This window comes from Gekko japonicus, unplaced genomic scaffold (assembly GCF_001447785.1).
Source record: "Gekko japonicus isolate JY-2015 unplaced genomic scaffold, Gekko_japonicus_V1.1 scaffold1055, whole genome shotgun sequence".
Classification (NCBI taxonomy): Eukaryota; Metazoa; Chordata; class Lepidosauria; order Squamata; family Gekkonidae; genus Gekko; species Gekko japonicus.
The window spans coordinates 540,708-561,409 of NW_015169808.1; the positions used below are offsets into that span (position 1 = coordinate 540,708).

At 43.5% G+C, this 20,702-nt stretch overlaps 1 protein-coding gene across 1 annotated transcript in view; it reads left to right on the forward strand.

The window, feature by feature from the left end:
* Positions 1-1,082: 1,082 nt before the first annotated feature.
* CABLES1 (Cdk5 and Abl enzyme substrate 1) overlaps positions 1,083-20,702 on the forward strand; it is a gene marked incomplete at its 5' end in the record, with an annotated part of 89,598 nt that continues 69,978 nt past the window's right edge. Inside the window, one exon of the mRNA XM_015417141.1 lies at positions 1,083-1,747. Within this exon, the coding sequence (XP_015272627.1) occupies positions 1,083-1,747 (665 nt within the window). The remainder of the gene's footprint in view (positions 1,748-20,702) is intronic.

Consider the following 20,702-nt stretch of genomic DNA (forward strand, 5'->3'; position numbering starts at 1 on the left):
GGTCCCCTGGCTGTGTATATAGTTGGCCAGCCGGCCGTTTGTTCTTCGTTCTTGTTGTGTGCCTAATAAAGCGTGCTATCCACTACGTCATTGTCTGTCGTCCATCCATGTGGCAACCCACTACATAATAAGAGTCCTTAAATTATATTCTGATTGGCAGCCCTTACTGAGAGCTGGAACAACCTTTCAGGAACAAGAAGCATCTGAACCAGACTCTTCCCTAAGTGGTTCCATGCAGCTGTATGACTCTGAAAACACCCATGAAGCTCTAAACGTGGTGGTGATTTGACTGGAAGAAGGATCTTCAAATGCTGAGGCCAGGAGCTGAACACTGAGTCCAGCCAGCTCGGTAAGGAAAATGCTTCGTGCGGCATAACCAAGCCATTTAAGCACCCCTTTGGTATGAAGAGATCAGAGACCTGGCAGGAATCCATGATTTTTACATCCCATTAACTTCGAGGAGCCTGCCTTGGTTTACGTAACCTCCTCAGGGCCATGTGCTGTTTGCAATTGCACTACAGAGGCAGGCTCCACCTTCTTCTTTTCCCCTCCCACCGAACGCACAGGCGAGAAAAAAGACGGGGGGGGGGAGGTTGAAGGATTTGATTTGGATAGCCCAGCCTCCTCCTGCTCCTCCTGGCTGGAGCTTTTGTTTTCCTCCTCGCTCTCTATTTTCCACACGTGATTCCCGTGTTGTTGCACTGAGCTCTTGGCGGGGCGAGGGCCACCTATAACTGCTGATAACTTTGACCAAGGAGAGAAGGGGGGGGGGCAAGAAAGGCAGGAGCAAGAGGAAGGAAGGGAGTGAGGAAGGAGGGGGAGTGCAAAGTCGGGCGCGCTATCCATGCAGGCAACCCAAAGGAAGGGGGGAAGCATGCCATGCAAGCCCAAACTGCCCGTCGCGCTGACGGGGTTGCCGCTGCCCCTTCGCCTCGCCGCCAGCTGCTAGCCCTCCGCCTACCACCGAGCTCCAGCCCAGGATCATCCTTGCCTGTTCCAAGGGCGGGGGTGAGAGAGAGGGCGCCCGAGAGACAATGGCGGCGGCGGCGGCTCCTGCTGCCGCCGCCGCCGCTACCAACAGCGGCGGCGGCGGCGGCGGCAGCCCTAGCAGCGCCGACAGCGGCGGATTCCACCAGCAGCTGGAGCCCTGCCTGAGGAAGCAGCCACCGCGCATGGACCCCCGGCGCAGGCAGGCAGCGCTCTCTTTCCTCACGAACATCTCGCTGGACGGGCGGCCGGTGCTGCAGGACGACGAAGGCAGCGGAGAAGAGCCTGGCGAGGCCGCAGCAGCAGCAGCAACCGCCGCCGCCAGAACTGCCCCGCTTTCTGCTGCAGCCTGCAACAACAGCAGCGGCAGCAGCGCTAGGACTCGCCAAGGCAGCCTGAGCGCTTTCCCGCCGCCCGCTCCATTGCAGCACGGGGGCTACCCCGGCACCTGCGGTGGCAGCGCCAGGCTCATGAGCCCCCTGGGAGTGGCTGGCGAGCAGCAGCTGCAAGGTAACGCCGGCGAGGAGGAGGAGGAGGAGGACGACGAAGACGCCTTTGCCAGCGTGCAGGTGCCAGTCGCCGCCGCCGCCGCCTTCCTGGGCTCCTCCGGGACCCCTGCTGCGGGCGGCGCCAGGGGTCGCCTCAACTCTTTCACTCAGGGAATCTTGCCCGTCTCCTTCACCAGGGCGGCCCCGCAGAACTATTGCTGCGTTGAGCAAGGCCAAGGGGGCGCGAGCACCTTCGAGATCCAAAGGCCTCGGTGAGTCAGGGGAGGGGAGGGAAGCGGGGGGGACCCTTGGTAGGGCTTTTGTTTTTATCCCAGGGAGCTCAGCGTGGTGGTGGTTCCGCCCCTCATTTTGGCCTCCCAACAACCACCCTGTGAGGTAGGTTAGTCTGAGGAGAAAAACGGATTCGCCCGAAGGCAGCCCGGAAAGCTTCGTGGTTGGTAGGGCTCCTTCCCCCTCGGCCATAAAATCCCTTTGAGGCTTCCGGCGGGATTTGAAAGAGAGGTATCCGGGCTTTTGATCTAAAGCTTTTGATCCCTGTGGTGTGGCTCTTTAGTCGTGAGGGGCGGCTGCTCTCCGCATGCTTGGAACAACCGGCCGCTTTATTAATGCTTCATACGCTCCTGGGCTGGGCCGAGTGGCATTGGAAACTCTTGCGGGACCTGAGCACTGGCTCCGGTTAACCCTCCCCCTGAAGAAATAAGCCCTTAATTTGTAAAGTAGGAAGTGCTTAGGTCCAGGAAGAGTTTCCAACGTCGCTCTCAGCGCTCCGAGGAGATTTAGTCCTAATCCCACATGTATGTGGGTCAGTTGGTTTAATTTAGTTCTTTATGGGAAAGGCACTAACCATGTGTTCATGGAGCACTGTATTTTGTGTTACTTCTTAAGAGATAGCAGGCCTGGGAGAGGCACATAGATGAACTGTAGTCAGCACTGGCTGTCATTACCCTCTGGGTAAAGAGTCTCAGAGGCCAGAAACCTCAAAATCTTGTAATGTGTGAGTAACCTGTTAACATCCTTTAACACTCCTTTACTACCATCCTGGTGATTAAAGGATTCATCTTTCCACAGATTCATTTTTCCACACTTCTTCACCCAAAGAGTGATTAACACATGGAATTCACTGCCACGGGAGGTGGTGGTGGCTACAAGCATGGACAGCTTCAAGAGGGAATTAGATAAGCATATGGAGCAGAAGTCCATCAGTGGGTATTAGCCAGAAGGTATAGATAGGAACTCTCAGACTGGGGCAAGTGATGCGCTGTATTCTTGGTGCTTGGGAGGGCTTCTAGTATTCTAGACCCATTGCTGGACCTCCTGATGGCACCTGGTATTTTTGGCCACTGTGTGACAGAGTGTTGGACTAGATGGGCCATTGGCCTGATCCAGCATTGGCTTCTCTTATGTTCACACCCTGACAACTGTGCACATAGATTAGTGAAGAAACTAATCTAATATGGAGATTGATTATTTTCACAATTAGGCATAGTTAAATCCTGCCAATTTAGCAGTTCAAAAGCAAAACATTGCAAGGAGATAAATAGGTACTGCTTCGGTGGGAAGGTAACAGCGTTCTGTGCGCCTCAGCGTCTAGTCATGCCGGCCACATGACCATGGAAACGTCTTTGGACAGCACTGGCTCTTCGACTTGGGTAACGGAGATGAGCACTGCATCCCTAGAGTCGGATTCAACTAGCTTTCAAGCAAGGGAAACCTTTACCTTAAATCAATTGACTTCAGTAGTTTGGTACACCTCTCTTTTCAAAGGGTCAGGTTATTCAGAATTTAATAGAGCCTTTTCCAGATTGCAGATATATAGGTGAAACATGGAGCAGGCAGAATGTGTCAGTCTGTGTACCACTTTGCTGGAGTGTTGGTAATATAAATTATGACCCCTGACTAGGCAGATGGCTGTAATCTCTCTATTCTGTACAACACTTACAGAATATTGGCAATATATAAATGTTTGTCGGGGATGCTGTAGGCTGACTCTGTATTGAGCAGGGTGTTGGACGAGATGGCCTCTGTGGCCCCTTACAATTCTATGATTTTATGATTCTACTAAGTGTGGACTTAAATCATGTGCCTGCTGGCTGGCACTGCCTGCCTCATTGACTTGGAAAATTGGTTTGATCAATTTCACTAGTTTTTACTACAACTTGACTTTTCTTCACATCTGTAAATATAAATGCCTTAAATGTTTAGAATTTGGGGGGCAAGATGCAAGGTGACAAAATGTGCACACACACATATATATGTTCTTTGGGTTCTCTGTCTGTATGTGTGTTCTTTGGGTTATAGGCAAATTCCTGTTATGGAATTTGGCAAGGCATGCTCCATGTTCCTGTGGAATTAGTTTATTTTTTTTCTCATGCTCTGAAACCCTGTCTTGGTGAACTCTTTTCCTTTTTTAATTTAAAAATACCATTCCTGTTTTTGTAAAATTAAATTCAGAATTAGACTTCTTTATGACAAGAGTTGCTACATCTACACCACTGTTTGCCTACTCTGTTCATGGAAATTGTTGTACTTTATGCTCACATACTTATGGTAATTAGACAAAGGATCTGCACAGGCTATCATTAGGACAAGTTCAGGGCCAGATCTTTGGGCTTGATCTGGAAAATCTATCATAGGATAGAAAACAGTAAGAGTCCAGAAGCACCTTAAAGACTAACAAAATTTGTGGTAGGGTATGAGCTTTTGTGAGCAGTGACTCACAAAAGCTCATACCCTACCACAAATTTTGTTAGTCTTTAAGGTGCTACTGGATTCTTTCTCTTTTCTGCTGCTACAGACAGACTAACATGGCTACTCATCTTGATCTAATATCCTAGAATGGTCTTGAAGATTACTAGGTAATACCCGATGTGCTAGTACCTTTTGTATGTCTGTTTTGAATTCTATATTGAAGTACCTTTACTTTGGAGATAGATCCAGAGGAGTTAGCCATAGTAAAAAGCCCAGTTGCACCTTTAAGACTATTTGTCAGTTGCACTTTGAAGCACTCTCCACCCTGTGGCTAGCCAAAGCATGAGCCTGAACAGTTTTTTTTTCAAGTGCTGTAAGATATGCCTGTTTGGATAGACCTTGGAATATTGAGCTGGGTTTTTCAGGTGGGAATACATATGCATGTTCTTTGAAATATATACATATTTTGGAAAATGTTTGTTCCTCAGCGAGATTAGCTTTTTCTTGTATACTGCTCAGTCTCTGAAAGTGGAGTTAAGGCTAAAACTAGGACAACTCCTCAACTATATATTTATTTATGTCTTACACTTATGTTCTATCACTTCCCCCATTCCTCATGAGGCAATATATAGTGTTTCCAGGAGGTTACTGGTTAGATTTATACTGCCTTGGCCAAGTTTTTGTGTCATGCACTTTCAGACCATACCCTGAAACACATAAAGCCATAACAAATTAGTTTGAGGACCCCATCTTTACTCCAATGAGGTTTTTTTTTTTAAAGCATGGTTTTAATGACAGATGAGCACCCTCCATATGGCTGCACTGCGTAGTAGATAGCTTAGAGAATCTCATTCTTTCTCACTTATTTTTCTGCTTTCATTTTTCAGTTTTGGTAAAGTGAAAATGATTTTTTGCATGTATTTTTTTTGAAAAACTTTCCCGGAGGATTATAGCAAACATAATGAGAAGCAAGTGGGCATCTCTGCAGTGGCCAGACGGCAGAACTGGTGGACTGCAATATAAAATAATGTGTGTTTCATTAGTCACTGGATATTCTTTGAATAGGACTTGTCCGAACTGTTCTTCTGAACGGAGGCACCACTCCCATCCACTGTGTTCTGCTGAGCTCCATTAATCTCTGTTTAATGGTTAGCTGTTACAGCATGTTTGTTTTACAACAGTACTCAATCCTGTTTTCCTGTTTTAAGATAAAAAATGCTGTCCTGTAGGCAGTGATTAATGTATTTAGGCTTTAAGTTACAATCCCACACAGATAGCTGTTATTCTATCACTGTTAATTTAAGCAAACTCTTTTCCCTAAGCACTTTCAACATGGTGAGGTCTTAGTAAAAAGGCTTAATAGGAAAGCCACTGTTTAGCTGCTGCATGACAGTTTGGGCATTACAGCTAAAATCATATGATTATGTTTGGATTATGGTAGTAGTCGGGCTGTTCAGGGTGAGTACTAGGAACAAGACTCTGGTGGGTTTATGGTCATGTATTTCTCTTGGCGCAGAGGCACATGAAGGCAAATATTGTTTTGTTTCTTGTTTTATGGTGTAAGATTGTGTACCTGTAGAGAAATGTCTATGTACACATGATTTTTTTTCAACTGTTTCTCAAATAGCATGGAGAGCTGTATTTATTGATGAAAATTTTCAGTGCTTCATTGCTTGTAGAGTTAAAAAAGAATAAGTGCCAAGGAAGCATAAAGACTAGCTAAATCTATCGTGGTAAGACCTGCAGTGGGCAAGGCAGGCACCGCAGCCTTGCCTCTTTCTTTATGCATAGGAAATGGGTGGCTGAAATATTCTTGAGAGTAAAACAAGTTGAGAGGTGAGAAGTGAAGCTGAAATGGACATCCTTACAACTGGAAATAAAACTTTGACTACTACACAACAGAAGAAAAACAGTGTGCAGGTCTGTGTTGTGTATTGATTAAAAGTGTAGGTTTGCAGCCAAGGAGACCTTGTTTAAATCCATACCATAACCATGATGCTCACTTGGTGACTTTAGACTAGTCACACCCTCAGCCAACCCTATCATAGGGTTGTTGTGAGAATGAAATGGAGAGAGGGGCCATGAAACCTACTGTGAGCACCATGGAGAAACAGTGGGAAAGCAATCTAGTAAATACAGGCAGGAACCCGCAAGGAATTCTGGGGTAAATATTATTTCCCTCTCCCACTGCTGCTTCTTTCCTTCCCTTGAAATTCCTTATAGCCTTTCCCCGTATCCTGCCTCCTTCTCTTTTTCCTGCCTACCAGCCAACGTACCTTTATCGCCCCATCTTCAGTTTTCCACCCTTCCCTACCCCTGGCACCCTCTATCCCAGGAAAAGTATAGGTGGGGCTCAGCGGGGCACCAGTGCCCATCTCCCCTTGAGTGGGCTGAGCCAGGTGCCACCATCTCTCCCATTTTTCCTTTTCCGCAGGTGTCTGGCAAGCTGGGCTCTGCTTGACCTGACTTGCCTCAGGCTGGCTGGGTGCTACCTCTCACCTTCTGAGGTACATGTAACAATAAACCAAACTAGCAGGTAAATCTGTGTGGCGAGAGCCTTGATCCTCTGAGCCTTGGATATCGGCAGAAACAGAGCAGTACGGGTGGTATCGATCATTGTACCCAGATGCGCTACCCACTGGTACGGATTGAGAGAGCTTTTCTCGAGGTTGATTTGGAATCTGTGATTGTGAAGACACTGCAGGGTCCTTTCGGTGTTGTGGATGGACTCTGACCGTGTACTGGCCAGGACCAACAAATCGTCCAGGTACGGCCAGGACTAGCAATGTTCATCAAGAGAAAGACTGATCCAGCTGAAATTTGTCATGACTAAATTCCTGAACAAGTTATTCACAGTTAACACAGTACTCTTTGGGACTTAGTTTTAGCTACACTAGTGTCAAAGTGTCCCTTACAGATTCACTGTGTTGGTGTCTTTGTATCGGAAACAACATATTTCATTACATGTAAGATGTATGTATAATATTGAGTACCAATGGCGGAAGAATCGACGTCTTCTGCAGTGCTGAAAACCATGGACGCCGTGTCCATCTCGGAGCCATGAATATGACCTCTGCTCTGAGCTCCCTGATTCTGTGGTCTAGCAGAGTTATGATATTCTACTCAGGTCATGGAGTTATGATATTCTACTCAGGTCATGGCTTCCAGACGGCAATCCACGATCCGCATATATAACACCACCTGGAAGGCATTCGTGAGATGGTGCAGACGGAAAAAGGTGACCCCACTGTCGCCTTCTGTAGCCTCACTTCTTCTTCTTTCTTTTTTTTAAACCCCCGAAGGGATATTTTTATTTCGCATTAACTACAAACTACAAAGAACATTAGGGAAGGAAACTACAACTAGGGATAAAGGAAAGATAACCACACTAAACTAAAAACCCAAGCAGAGGAGATCTTATTTCTGTTAATGTAAATGTTAGTACCACAAGTGTTAGTATCACAGTATACTTGTAGAGTTCCTGTTTGTCTTCCATGTTTATATGTTACTGTGTTAATTGTTATGAGAAAACTTTCTGATCATCTTTGTGTTCTTCGCTTCAAAAGGCCAATTTCTGAGTCCTTCTGCCTTTACTTTGGCTTTCTGTCTCTAAAATCGTAGACAACTTTGGCAGGTCCTGCACCCGTTTCTGTAGCAGAGTCTTCTTCCGTTCCAGAGGTAGCAGAGTCACTAGATTTCGTTTCTTTCTCCTTAGACTCTTCCTCTGTTCCAAGCTGATGCCGCAAAAACTCCTTAGCCTTGAAAATGGAGTCTATCTTCTCTTTTTTGTCATTAATCTTAAAGATGACACCTTCCGGAATCGCCCACCTGTATGTTATTCTATTAGTTTGAAGAAAAACAATCAAATCTTTGTAATTTTTCCTCTTTTGCCGAATTTCAAATGGAATGTCTTTTAGAGTCTTGATTATTACATTTCCCATTTTCAGTGGAGTTGCTGATGTCACTTTTAAAATAGCATCTCTGGTTTGTCTTCTTGAGAATCTGACCACAATTTCTCCAGGTAAGCTATTTTTTAAAATATAGTTAGGAGTATTCCCTATAAGCTACCTCCATGTCTTTTACCAGTTCATTCGCTGTAAAGCCTGTCACTGGAGCAATGATCTCGCTAAGCAACTTCCTCAGGTCCTCTTTCGCTGCTTCAGGAACTCCTTGGAACCTGAGAATCATGTTGGCTTTTTCCATCTGTAATTGTAGTACACGATTTTCTTGAAAATTCTGCTTTATTTCCACTTCTCCCAATCTTTTCTTCAACTTCTTATTTGTGGTGTCCATCTCTTTGATTCTCTCAAGCCTGCTCCACTTTCTTTTTCATTTAATTCAGCTGGAGCTGTTGAGATGCAAAGTTCTTATTCATCACAGTCAGTTGCTGGTTAATACCATCGAGTTGCTCCATCACCGGCTTGAGCATATCCACTAGTAATTTAATGATGTCTGCCTCCGATTTGAGACTCTGACTGCATGGCGGTTTCGTTTTCAACTTTGCATGCTGGGCCGCCATTTTTACGATTTGTTTACACTTCCTACCGCTTCTTCCCAACTCGAGAAACTCGCCCCACGATGTGTAGCCTCACTTCTTTCGTTTCTACAGGAAGGGTTGGATGCAGGTCTTCAAGCCTTCACTCTCCGTAGACAGCTGGCAGCTTTATCTACGGTTCTATCTTCATTAGAGGGTTTCAAGATTACCAAGCATCCTCATATTCAACTGTTTCTGTAGGGGGCCATGGCCAAATCTCCACAGACACATTGTTTTCCAATGTGGAGATTGAACATTGTACTTGATGCTCTCATGAAAGCACCATTTGAACCTCTCAGAGAGGTGGGGCTGAAATGGCTGAGAATGAAAGCATTGTTTCTCGTTGCCACACCTTGGCAAGGAGAGTTTCTGAACTTGGAGCACTGTCAGTAAAGTCATTCTTCTGCGTGTTCCACAAGGACAAAGTGGTGCTCCGCACGGACTCTACCTTCCGACCCAAGATAGACTCCAGATTTCACCGATCTCAGGAAATATGCTTGACCTCCTTTTGTCCTCGTCCCAAGCATCCCAAGGAACATCTATGGCATACCTTAGATGTTAAACGAGCTCTCAAAATATACATCGCAAGGACGGAGTCTTGGAGAAAGACTTAGTCTATGTTCATTGGCATTTCCTCTCCGCGTAAAGGGGAAAAGATGTCTAGGTCTACGATCAGTTCGGTCCTGAAGTCCTGCATCGTAGAGGCTTACGGGGCATCGGGACACGATGTTCCCAGTGGCATCACGGCACACTCGCTGAGAAGTGCAGAGACCAATGCAGCTTTTTCTAACAGAGCTTCGGTGGAGGAAGTCTGTAGAGTGGCTATGTGGTCCTCCATCTCTACCTTTACAAGGCACTACAAAATCAACACTGTGGCATCTGCAGATGCGGCGTTTAGGAGAAGAGTACTTCAGCACGTCGTGGCATTGGAAGAAGATGACGACCCACCCGAATGAGGGACACTGCTTGGGGAGGTTCCATGGAGATGTCCTCCACCTCAGAGGGAGAACGACCATTGGACACTTACCGTGAAGGGTCCTTCTCCTCTGAGGACAGGAGGACATCTCGGCCCTCCTGTTGTCATGTTCTCTGTTCCTATTTTCTCTGTGCTGATTTCTTCTCTCGTTACTTGTTACTCATACTCTGGGTGTTCTAATCCTACAGAGTTGGGTTGTTACATGTTGAAGTTACGTTTTCAAGTTATATTTTATAGGGCAAGGTCAGTTAAGGCTGCAAGCACTGCTTTCGGAGTGCTATTCCAGAGGTGCCAACAGGAAGGGGAAAAAACCATTTCCTGCCTCCCTAAAGGCACGGTGGGAATAACCCATGGAGATGTCCTCCTGTCCTCAGAGGAGAAGGACCCTTCACAGTAAGTGTCCAATGGTCGTTTTATAACATAGTGATATGATAAACTCGCAAGGTGGCATCAAGACATGGCAAGAGATTAAAGAAGAAGGAAAGGAGGTACAATGGTGGCTATTCTTTCAATTTGCTTCCAGGTTAAAAAATGATATCTGCACTAAGTGATGAGCTATTAATGAACTGACTGATTTTGAGAAATTGTCTCACAATCTTGTGAGAAATGAAATAAATAAAGGGACTTCTGATAAAGAAAATCTTAAATACCTTGCTTTAAACTGTAGTAGAAAAATATTGCTTGAAATCAATTGATTAATGCTTATTATGAAACCAGACAGTAGGCCTACACAAACAACCCAAAATTAAGAATAGGGACTTCTGGTCATGAATCTTATGAATCCAGAGGTGCTTGGCTACATATAAAAATATAGTATCTGAACCTAAATGCTTGAGCAGGCTGGCTTGCTATAAGGAAGAGCAGATATCCACACACAGGGGGCACCTGGGCTATTAGATATATAAATATTTGTTACACATTTGATTTTACTTGTTGTATACAAGAATTCATAATATTTAACAAACTTGATGAATCTATATTTTCCCCTCCCCTTTTTCCCTTCTGTATCCCACCTTTTTTCTTGAGAAAAAAATAAAAATAAAAATTGACTGCTCAAATATCACAAATTGTCTAACACTAGGTATTATTTTATCTGATTTCATTATGTTATGTTAACTGCTTGCAGAGGTGGGCTGCTTGTCACCCAGCCTGGAAGGTACATGAGTCCACATGCATGGGTAGAAGGAGTTTGGGTTCACGTACATTTAAACAAAAACATACTTTCTTTAGAAATAGGCCTGCACTACAAACTTTTGTGGCATATGCCTATCACAGAAACAGCAAATCTATGCTCTCTACTGACAGTGTGGTGAGTTCTAAATATGTCTTTCAATTTTTATTTTCTAAACTACAAACCTACAGGGTCAGGGGGAGGGAGGAACCTAAAATAAAGAGAAACAAAGATTCATGATACAGAAATATAAGATTGTTGTTATCTTAAAAGTAAAATATGAGAATTAATAATATGAAAGTGTCCAGCAAACAATCACAAACGCTTTGGCTATCGTGTAAATATCATTGGTTTAAAGTTATGCGTTAAGAATAAGCATCAGGCTATCGAAATTAAACAATTTTGCATTTTCCTCTCCTCCTGTCAAAGTCCAAATTATTTTTTAAATGCTTTAGGGGTAGCAACCCCCAATTCTACTTTAGAAAGTCCAAAAGTTCTCAGTGAGTCTGATGATTTATCACTTTCTTGCTAGTCCGCCGCACACTTCATCTTAATCTGCTTCCTTCAAGCTGCCCTTTCAGCCTCCCGCTTTAAATTCAGTCTTTTCGGAATCGGGCATTCCCCTCCCCCTTCCGCTTGTTTGGGGCTTCGGGACGGCTTTACTGCTAGCGTTTTATTGGTTGTTTGCTGGGTCATGGCTTCACTCACGTTTGTACTTGCGTTCGTTACGCGTGTAGAGAAGAAAATTCTTTGGGATCCTTGTACGCTCTGTCTGGTGTGCGCCTCTTGATGCCATGATGGCTCTGTGCTGTGGGGGTCTATCAGGGCAGAAAGGTGCCTCAATCCTTTGGCTTCCGCCTTGGGAGAGGCACCTCTCGCGCCCCAGGCTATGACCCCCTCCAGGGGGTCTGGGGGAGTCCAAGATCAACTCGGACCCCCCATTGGCATGTTTGCGGGGCGCTCACATCAGAGCTGCGATGGAGCGCATCCGCCTACGAGTCGCCAAAACCGGAAGTCTGTGAGTTCTAAATATGTAGGAGGACTCTCAAGGTATTTTTAAATTTGTAAATCAACCAAAAAGCGTGGGGGGAGGCAGCATGGTGAAGAATGAGCATGTTGTAAGAGGAATGAAATGTTGAGAATCATTTAAAAGAAATAGGAAGGATGACAGATTAGCTACTGGGACTCATATGAATTTATAGATTCTGAATTGATTTGGGTTTAGTGAAGAAATGATAAAGTAGAATAAAGTTTGAGTCCATTGGCACCTTTAAGACTAACAAAGTTTTATTCTGGGTATAATCTTTTGTTATAGTATAAGTTTATTGTCTTAGCCATAGGCCATAACATAATACATCAGGTCATAAAATGATAATGTAGACAATAGAAAATATATCAGTATACTCCTATACTTCTTCTACTTTGCGTTAAATACTAAACCCATTTTGATTTTCCTTGTTGCTAAGGCAAATAATGCCATTCTGCTAGAGACATAGTGGTCAAGATCCAGATCGGAGAGTCCATTACGCTGCTGAATAATAGGGATATGATGTACTTTAGCCTAAGGGCTTCATGCCATGGGCATCTCAGAATATAATGTACAATATCATCAACTTCCCCCATATCACAAAGACAAAGTCTAAGGGGGGCAGGGATACCAAAGAAACGTCCAGTCTTGATCATTGAGGGCACGGATTGAAATCTTAAAGCTGTAAAAGCCGATCTTAATTCCAGGCTATAATCTTTTGTGTGCACACACACTTCTTCAGACAAAAGTTTATACCTAGAATAAAATTTCATTGGTCTTAAAGGTGCCACTAGACTCAAGCTTTGTTCTGCTGCTTCAGACCAACATGGCCACCCCACCTGAATCTGAATCTATCTTAATGATAAAGTAATGATAAAGTAGTTTTGGCTTCTATGTGGTTTCATGTTATTCTAGTGAAGTACTTCAAAGCTGTGAAGTGCCTTCATTTTGTCACACAATTTCTTCTGTTTTGGCCAAACTTAAACCAGTCAAACTTGAGCCTGCATGACAGGCAAGGCGGGATATAAATCTAAAATAATAGAGAAATAATAAATAAATATATGTGAGCCTGTTTTCATTAAAGTGACATGGCTGAGTGTTAGATTCTAGTGTATTCCCATGGTTGGATTGCTTTTTCATACTGACCCTTCAAAATAATTCATCTTCAAACCAGATACACATGAATACATGTTTATATTTTTAATAGAAAGCATATGAAAACACCTCACCAAATGGAAACAAAATCCCAAGTAAAAATTTGAATTAGACTACAGAACTAAATGTAATGTAGGGCAGAATTATCAGTTTGGTGTAGTGGCTAAAAGCGGTGGACTCTAATCTGGAGAGCCGGGTTTGAATCAAATGTTATATATAAAGTGTCCTTACTTTTTCTAAAAGTCCATATTATACACCTAGGACTGAAAATGGGGCCTTCCTGTGGATGTTAGTTTTTCAAAGGATGTGCAAAACTGTGTTACTTGCATGGGCTTTCTGACATTCTGACTCCTTATCAGATATTTTTATTGTTATTGTTGCAGCTAGTGCATAATGCTCTGGTACTGGTAGCAGCTAGATTGGCTCCCAGTATGGTTTAAAAGCTATTGTGGTGGGGGGGACAAAATAAGTAAATAAGTTAGTAAATAAGTTATTATTTATTGGTTGCTTACTGGCTGCTCTTTTGTTTGCTTTTTCTTGTCTTTTCTTGCTCTGTCTTTAATTTAACAGGTTGTTAAATCTTATGGTCAACTCCTTTAGAAGCCTGTATTGATCAAAAGTCAGCATACTTTTTTGAGTCAGCAAAGGAGGAGATCTGTAGTAGAACAAAACGTTCTTAATGAAACTGATTAGTAAACTTTTCTATAAACAATCTCCCCCCCCCCCCAACTACAACATTACTGATGCAAACCCAGCAACCCTTTCCTGGGAATAAGACCTGTTGAATACAGCAGAGTAGCACTGCTTTCCTTGTTTTCTAAGTGGCTGTATGTTGTGTGTGCTTTTGGTATAAGCCAAAGGTCTTTTCACTCTGTTGCCAACTTATGGTCTCTTCTTCTGGGGAGAAGTAGTATAAAGCTTTTTAGGTAAACATGCCTCTACCAGCAGTCTGAGATGATGCAGGAAGCTGAGTTTGTAATTGAAAGATGCTATCACAATTCACTGTGAGTCATAAGATTGACATTATTGGATGGGAAAATATAAGCATTATAAGCATTGAAGAATCAGGGGGAAAGGGCCAGCATTTTCTAGAATATGTATGCTTTACATTTTTTGACCTTAAAATAAGTAAGTCTTTTGGCACCTTAAAAACTAACTATTTGATTCCAGCATAAACTTTCAAGGGTTTAAAATTAATCCTGACCAGACAGAGTTTCTCTGGGTTAGCAGAAAGGCAGACCAGGGAGTTCAGGTCTCGCCTGTCATTTATTAATTAATATTTTATTTCATTTTCTAAAATAAATAAGATGAGACAATGTAATATAGTACAATAACAAAGAAACATCAATAATACATAAGTTAACCAGAATATATAAATGCTAATATAAAAATATACAATACGTAGTGAGTAAATGACATTTGCACTGTTTTCCTTTTTTCCATTTTAAACTGTATACTCAAGGTAGCTAAATATCTTTCAAAATTACCATAAACAGAATCAATTACAGCCTTGCAAAGCCACGTTCACAGCTTGGGAGTGCGACTGGACACTGTCACCTTAGTAAACCAGGTGGCTGTTGTGGTTCAAAGTGCTTTTCCCCCTAGCTTTGGCTGGCATATCAGTTGTGTCCGTTCCCGGTTCAGTCAGATCTAGCCACAGTGATCCATACCTTAGTTACTTATAGACTGAACGTTTGCAATGTGCTCTACTTGGGGCTAACCTTGAAGAGTGTTTGGAGGTTGCAGCTAGTGCATAATGCTCTGGCTAGACTACTGGTAGCAGCTAGATTGGCTCCCAGGCCACTCCTGAGCCCATTCATGGTATTGGTTTAAATCTTTAAAGGCCTACATGTGTTGGGACTGGAGTATCTGAAGGACTGTCTTCTCCCATTTGCTCCTGCCTGGGAGTTAAGATAACAGGGGGAGGCTTTCCTGACTGTCCCATCAATCAAGGAAGCTCATGTGGTGGGTACATGAGTGAGGGTCTTTTCAGTTACCGTCCCTTGGTTACAGAACAGCCTCCCCATGGAGGTATGCCTGGCAGCCTGGCCCTTCACTTTTGATAGTCAGGGGTAGTGTTCCCTCTAAGCTGAGTTAGTGTCGGCCAGCTCACAGATTTTTAGCCTCCGGCTCACTCATTTTTGTCTTTGCTCAGAAAGGACGGCTCCAGAACAAACTGGTTTATGCAGTAGCCAAATCGCCTGCTCACAACTTTAATGACAGTAGCTCACAAAGTAGAATTTTTGCTCACAGGACACTCCACAGCTTAGAGGGAGCATTGAGCAGCTGAAGATGATATTATTTAGGACAGCATTTGATTAATTTACTAGCAGTCCTAAATTGTGATTTTAAATTTCGGTGTTTTATGAATTTTATCGATACTGTAAACTGGCTTATTTATTTATTAAATTGCATGTACTAGGCTGCCCTTCCCTATGGGTAGGGCTCAGGACGGCTTACAACAGGTACATATACAATCTCATACAGTTACATTAAAACAAGCCACTAAATAACAATAGATAAAAACAGTATGTATGCAATGCTTATGATGGCAGAAAATCCTAGCTCCCTGGCCTCCCGGGGGGGGGGATTATGAGGAGCGGGGAATTGTGTAAGAGTGCCAGAACACTTTAGCTCCATAAGGAAGAAAGGCAGCTAATAAATGTTTTAAATGAATAAGTATAAAATGGGCTAGAGCCTACTTCAGATGAAATAAATGAATGTTTATGATATAGTCATGTAGGAGTGTGTAAAACATCTTACACAGAGCATGATTCGGGGCTAAGAAATGCAAGAGGTATGGCCCTGACCTGGATAGCCCGGGCAAGCCCAACCTAGTCAGATCTTGGAAGCTAAGCAGGGCCGACTCCGGCAAGTGTTTGGATGGGAGACCTCCAAAGAATACCAGAGCTGGGAGGCAGAGGCAGGCTACCAAATCACTCCTCTGAACATCCTCCATGTCCCAGTAGGAGTCAGCAGAGGTCACCATGACTTCCAGGCATGGGCGCAAAAACGCACAAATGCAAAAATACCAAAAAAAGAGAATAAAATAAAATAAAACTAGTAATCTGAGAACTGGCTACCAGCTTCACACACACACACACACACACACGGACAAACACACAAAAATGCAAAAAAATACCAAAAAAAAATGCAGGAGGTACTGGGTGAAATGTTATTAGGTTTGAATTTTATTTAAGCAAGAAAATACAGAAACCATTCACATCTATTACACTTAACACATGGGTGGGGAGTCCTAGGTTTGGTAAGATAGTGAACTGTTATTAACAAGAAATCCAAAGTACTTGTTTGGAAGGAGGGTGGGTTGAAACCTCTTGATGAATACTGTGATTTTTAATGTCAGATTTGTATCAGTTTTTCTCTTTACATAGGTACTAACCTGTTTGTCCTATGCAGAGCGCAGAAGGGCATTGTTGATATGTGTATATGTTAGACTGGAGGATCAGCGAGTGGATGAACGCAGGATGGTATATAGCTGATGTTACTGTGTGTGCAAAGTGCTGTCCAGTCACAGCCGACTTACGACAGTCATGTAGGATCTTCAAGACAAGATTTTCAGAGGTGGTTTGCCAGTGCCCTTCCGCTTTACAGCAACCTTGGAAATCTTTGGTGGTCTCCCATTCAAATACTAACTAGGGCTGACTCTGCTTAGCTTTTGAGATCTGACAAGGTCAGGCTAGCCAGGGCCACCCAGGTCTGGGCTGATGTTATTAGCCCCGTAGTAAGTGGCATCTTGGTTTATAGTAGGATCTAATCTCTGGGGGCTGGGTCTGTGTTAGGTGGCCCACTGTTGTGCTAAAAAACTGTTTAAAATTCAGTGACCTCAAGCAAGGTAAATTATGCCTCCTCTCAAGTCTGAGGAGAGAGACATATCTTTGTCCAGGATGGGCTGTAGACCATTGATGATGTGTTGGATTGACAAGCTGGGAGCTGCAAGTGACATTTACTGCTTTTCCCTGTGTTACAACTCCATTTGCTCCATACGACTGCATAGTAAGGATTCAGTCATTTCATTTGACAAAGAGAGCTCTAGTCTGGTCTAAATTTTGTTAGTCCTTAAAATGCCGCAAAACTCCTATTTATTTTGCTGCAACAGACTAACACACAGGGGTCGTTTTGTAGAAAAAGAGGTGCAGGAGCTCATTAGCATAACTCATTAGCATAACCTATTTGCATATGCCACATCACCGGAAGTGTGTCAGAAGGCAACACCCACCGCTCAGGCTCCACTGGACTGTTTTGGATTGCTAGATATTGGGGGGTGGGGGAAACGTGCAGATCTGTCCTCGCAGAGGAGGGAGAGCTTACCTGAATAAAGCTTGGTCTTAAAGGTGCCCTGGACTGCTCTGCAACTTACCTGGCTGCTTCTTGCTCTGACCGAGGGCTGCTGGGAGCAGGGGGTGGGGCTTGTTGCATTTGCCTGCCCCCTGGGCTCTTTACTGCCAGAACTCTACTCCTGTGCGCTCCTGCAGGAAATGACCCCTGCTAACACAGATACCGCTCTGCAACTTTTTGGGCTTTGTAATGTTCCTGTAACCTGAACTTACAATTGAGGCAATAGGTAACTGTTTTGGATCTGTGCCATCTGTTATACATGAAATAATATAGTCACTTTCTGTTACCACATCATACAAGATACATTATGTTATACATTTTTGTTTTCGTAAAGCTTTCTGAAGCTGTTGTGAACCTATAATCAATCAGTTTCCTAGTTTTGTTAGCAGTTTAGGTCATTACATATTAGATTGTATTTAACAAGGCTATCATTAATGTGTTTGGGTTATGCATATGTTCACAAGAAATAAATTGTTGTCCCCCCCCCAAAAAAAAACCCAACAACAAAACCCACCATGGAGGTGCTAGCTGCTGAGATGCAGATATGTAATTTTGTATATGTAGGGGGGAAAGTGGGTTCCGACTATCAGTTCAAGGTTCTTCCGGATAACTGAAACTATGAATGTTGGATGCTCTCTTTCTGATCCTTGTTGGAGCTTAATTTGAACTCTGGTTCATTCCGGATCCTCATAGCTCAACACGATTTCCATTTTGGGTCTCAGCACTGCAGCATGTGATATAATAACGAGGACAGGAGTGCCTCTGCCTTTCCCTCACTGTTGAGTAGCCACAATTGTGTACACATGTAGTATTACTGGGAATAGTTTCCAAACCAGATGTTACAACTTTCAGACAGTCTTGAACCAATGAAAGCAAATAAAGCCTTTTGTCTTTGCATGAATGCTTGATAAACATAAAATTTCACACATGCTTTCACCATACCTGTTGTTGGCTATATTTGTGGTTATTCTTTTTTTTTTATGGTACATTGCTTTTGTTATTGTTACCTGCCTCTCCCGGTTTTCTGTCAGGAAGGTGAGTCTGTAAATATTTTAAATAAACTCTTGAGATTTGGAGTTGCACATTCCTGGAGGAATATTAGATAGCACTGCTAGCAGAAAAGAGAGCCTAACCTGCTCACCAAGTGCCTCACTTGGGGGGGGGGGGTGCCTACAGCAAAGTCTTGGATGATTATCTCAGATTCTGGAAAGGTTAATATGGGAGCAGGCACTCTTTCATATTAGCATCTTCATGATGTAGAAGTTGATAGGCACAGTAGTTCAGTATTTCGAAAGCGTGTTGTTTTCCTCCACACAGGGAACAGATTGTTATCTTGGTTACTTGCTGCATATCTGGAATACTTTCATTCCAGTAGAGCCATAAAATTTAGCTCACTACATGGGATGTCTATTAAAATAACTAACAGCAGGTCCAAGTTGGGTGACTGATGAATTACTTTGTTCCGTGGTGAGAATTTAATAGTTAAAGAGCCTTGCATCATAGGAACTGGTACTAGGTGACCTGTTTTACTTTACTTTTCCAAATTTATGGTTCCAGATGGTTCAATTTCTACCATAGTAGCATGTCTGTCTATCATATTTTTGTTCTTCCTTCCAAGGAGTTCTGGTCTGGCTACATTTTGTCCTGACAAGACTTCTGTGAGGTAGGTTAGGCCAGTGGTGGGCAAACTCATTAGTCAAGAGAGCCAAATATCAACAATACAACGATTGAAATTTATTTTGAGAGCCAAATTTTTTTAAACTTAAACTATATAGGTAGGTACATTGTTATTAACTTAATTAGGGTACTCCTAAACTGGCCTTTGCTAAAAAAATGTCATCAATCTGATTGAGGTACATTCGCTGAGGTCGACCCCTTCCAACTCTCCCATCCACACTCGTCTTGTATACTTGTTTCGTCTCCTTTCGTTCATCCTCTCTATATGTCCAAAGTTTCCATAAAATTAAATCATGACAAAATAAAACATGACAAACACTAATGTGAACAATGGCCTTGCATCTCCTTGGAAAGTTTGGGTAAGTCAGGTTTGTATGTTGTTGTTTTTAATTTTACGCACGCACTAGAGAGCATCAATATGTATGGCCTCGCTGGACCAGATTCAAGGTTCTTAGCTAGCAGCTAGCATTCTCTTCCAGCTCACACATTTTTGTCTTCCCTCAGGAAGGATGGCTCCAGAGCAAACTAATTTATGCAATAGTAGCCAAATCGCTTGCTCACAGCTTTCATGCCATGAGCTCACAAAGTTGAATCTTTGCTCACAGGGCTCCACAGCTTGGAGGGAGCACTGAAACACCACAATGGGCAAGCCAAAGAGAGCCAGCCAGTGTTTTAAGGGGCTCAGGGGAGACAGGCAATGCTAATCACCCTTGGAAGGATTGTGTTTGTTATGACAAGAATAAAACATTCTCCTCCTCCAAGCAGCTCTGCCACCCTTCCTCACAGATCCTTTTTTTTATAGATGGCCCTCATGACTTTTGCTCATCTCCCCCACCCCTCCTATTCTATCACCACTTTCCGATGACCAGGAGCCCTGGACCTCAGGATCAGAGATGGAGGAGGACCAGGGCAGAGACAGGTAACCCATGAATGAACACATTCTGCTTTCCAGTCTTTCCCAGGAAGGAGATGAGGTGTTGCAGCTCTTGATAGAAGCTGGAACTTTAACCAGGTCAACAGAGAGGGCAGGGATCCCAGGGTCCTATAGAAGAAGCTTGGCAACTTTGTTGGTTCAACAGCTCTCATAAGGCTTGCTATTGCAGCCTTCGCTTCTGCCTGCTTGCCTCCATATCCCTGCCTCGACTCTCGCCTGTCTGTCAGCTGCAAAAGAGAACACTAAACAGGGATCTGAATCCACTTCTGCTCTGCCTTGTCCAAGTTCCATATCTTAGCTACTCCACCTCAGCTTTCAGAGTGAGACAGGTCAGGCTAAAAGTATGCATACCTCAAGAAAAACAGACCCCTTGAGAAAACACAGATGGACCTTCATTCCCCAATTCCTTCATTCAGTGGCTTGGCATACAAGAGGTTTCTGCTTTAATTCCAAGCGTCACTGGCAGCAGGTGCATGGAGAGACCTTGTTCTACCCTTTGAGATCACCACTACTAGAAACCATAAATTTTAAGTTGGTCCAATGGGCAACTTGGAGGGGAAGACAGCTTTCTGATTTGTTTTTTGATTTCACAATTCACCTCCAGACTTGCTCAACAATGCCTAGAAGTATTTGAAGTACAAGTTGTACACTTACAGGAGAGTAAGCCCAATTGAACACCATGGACCTT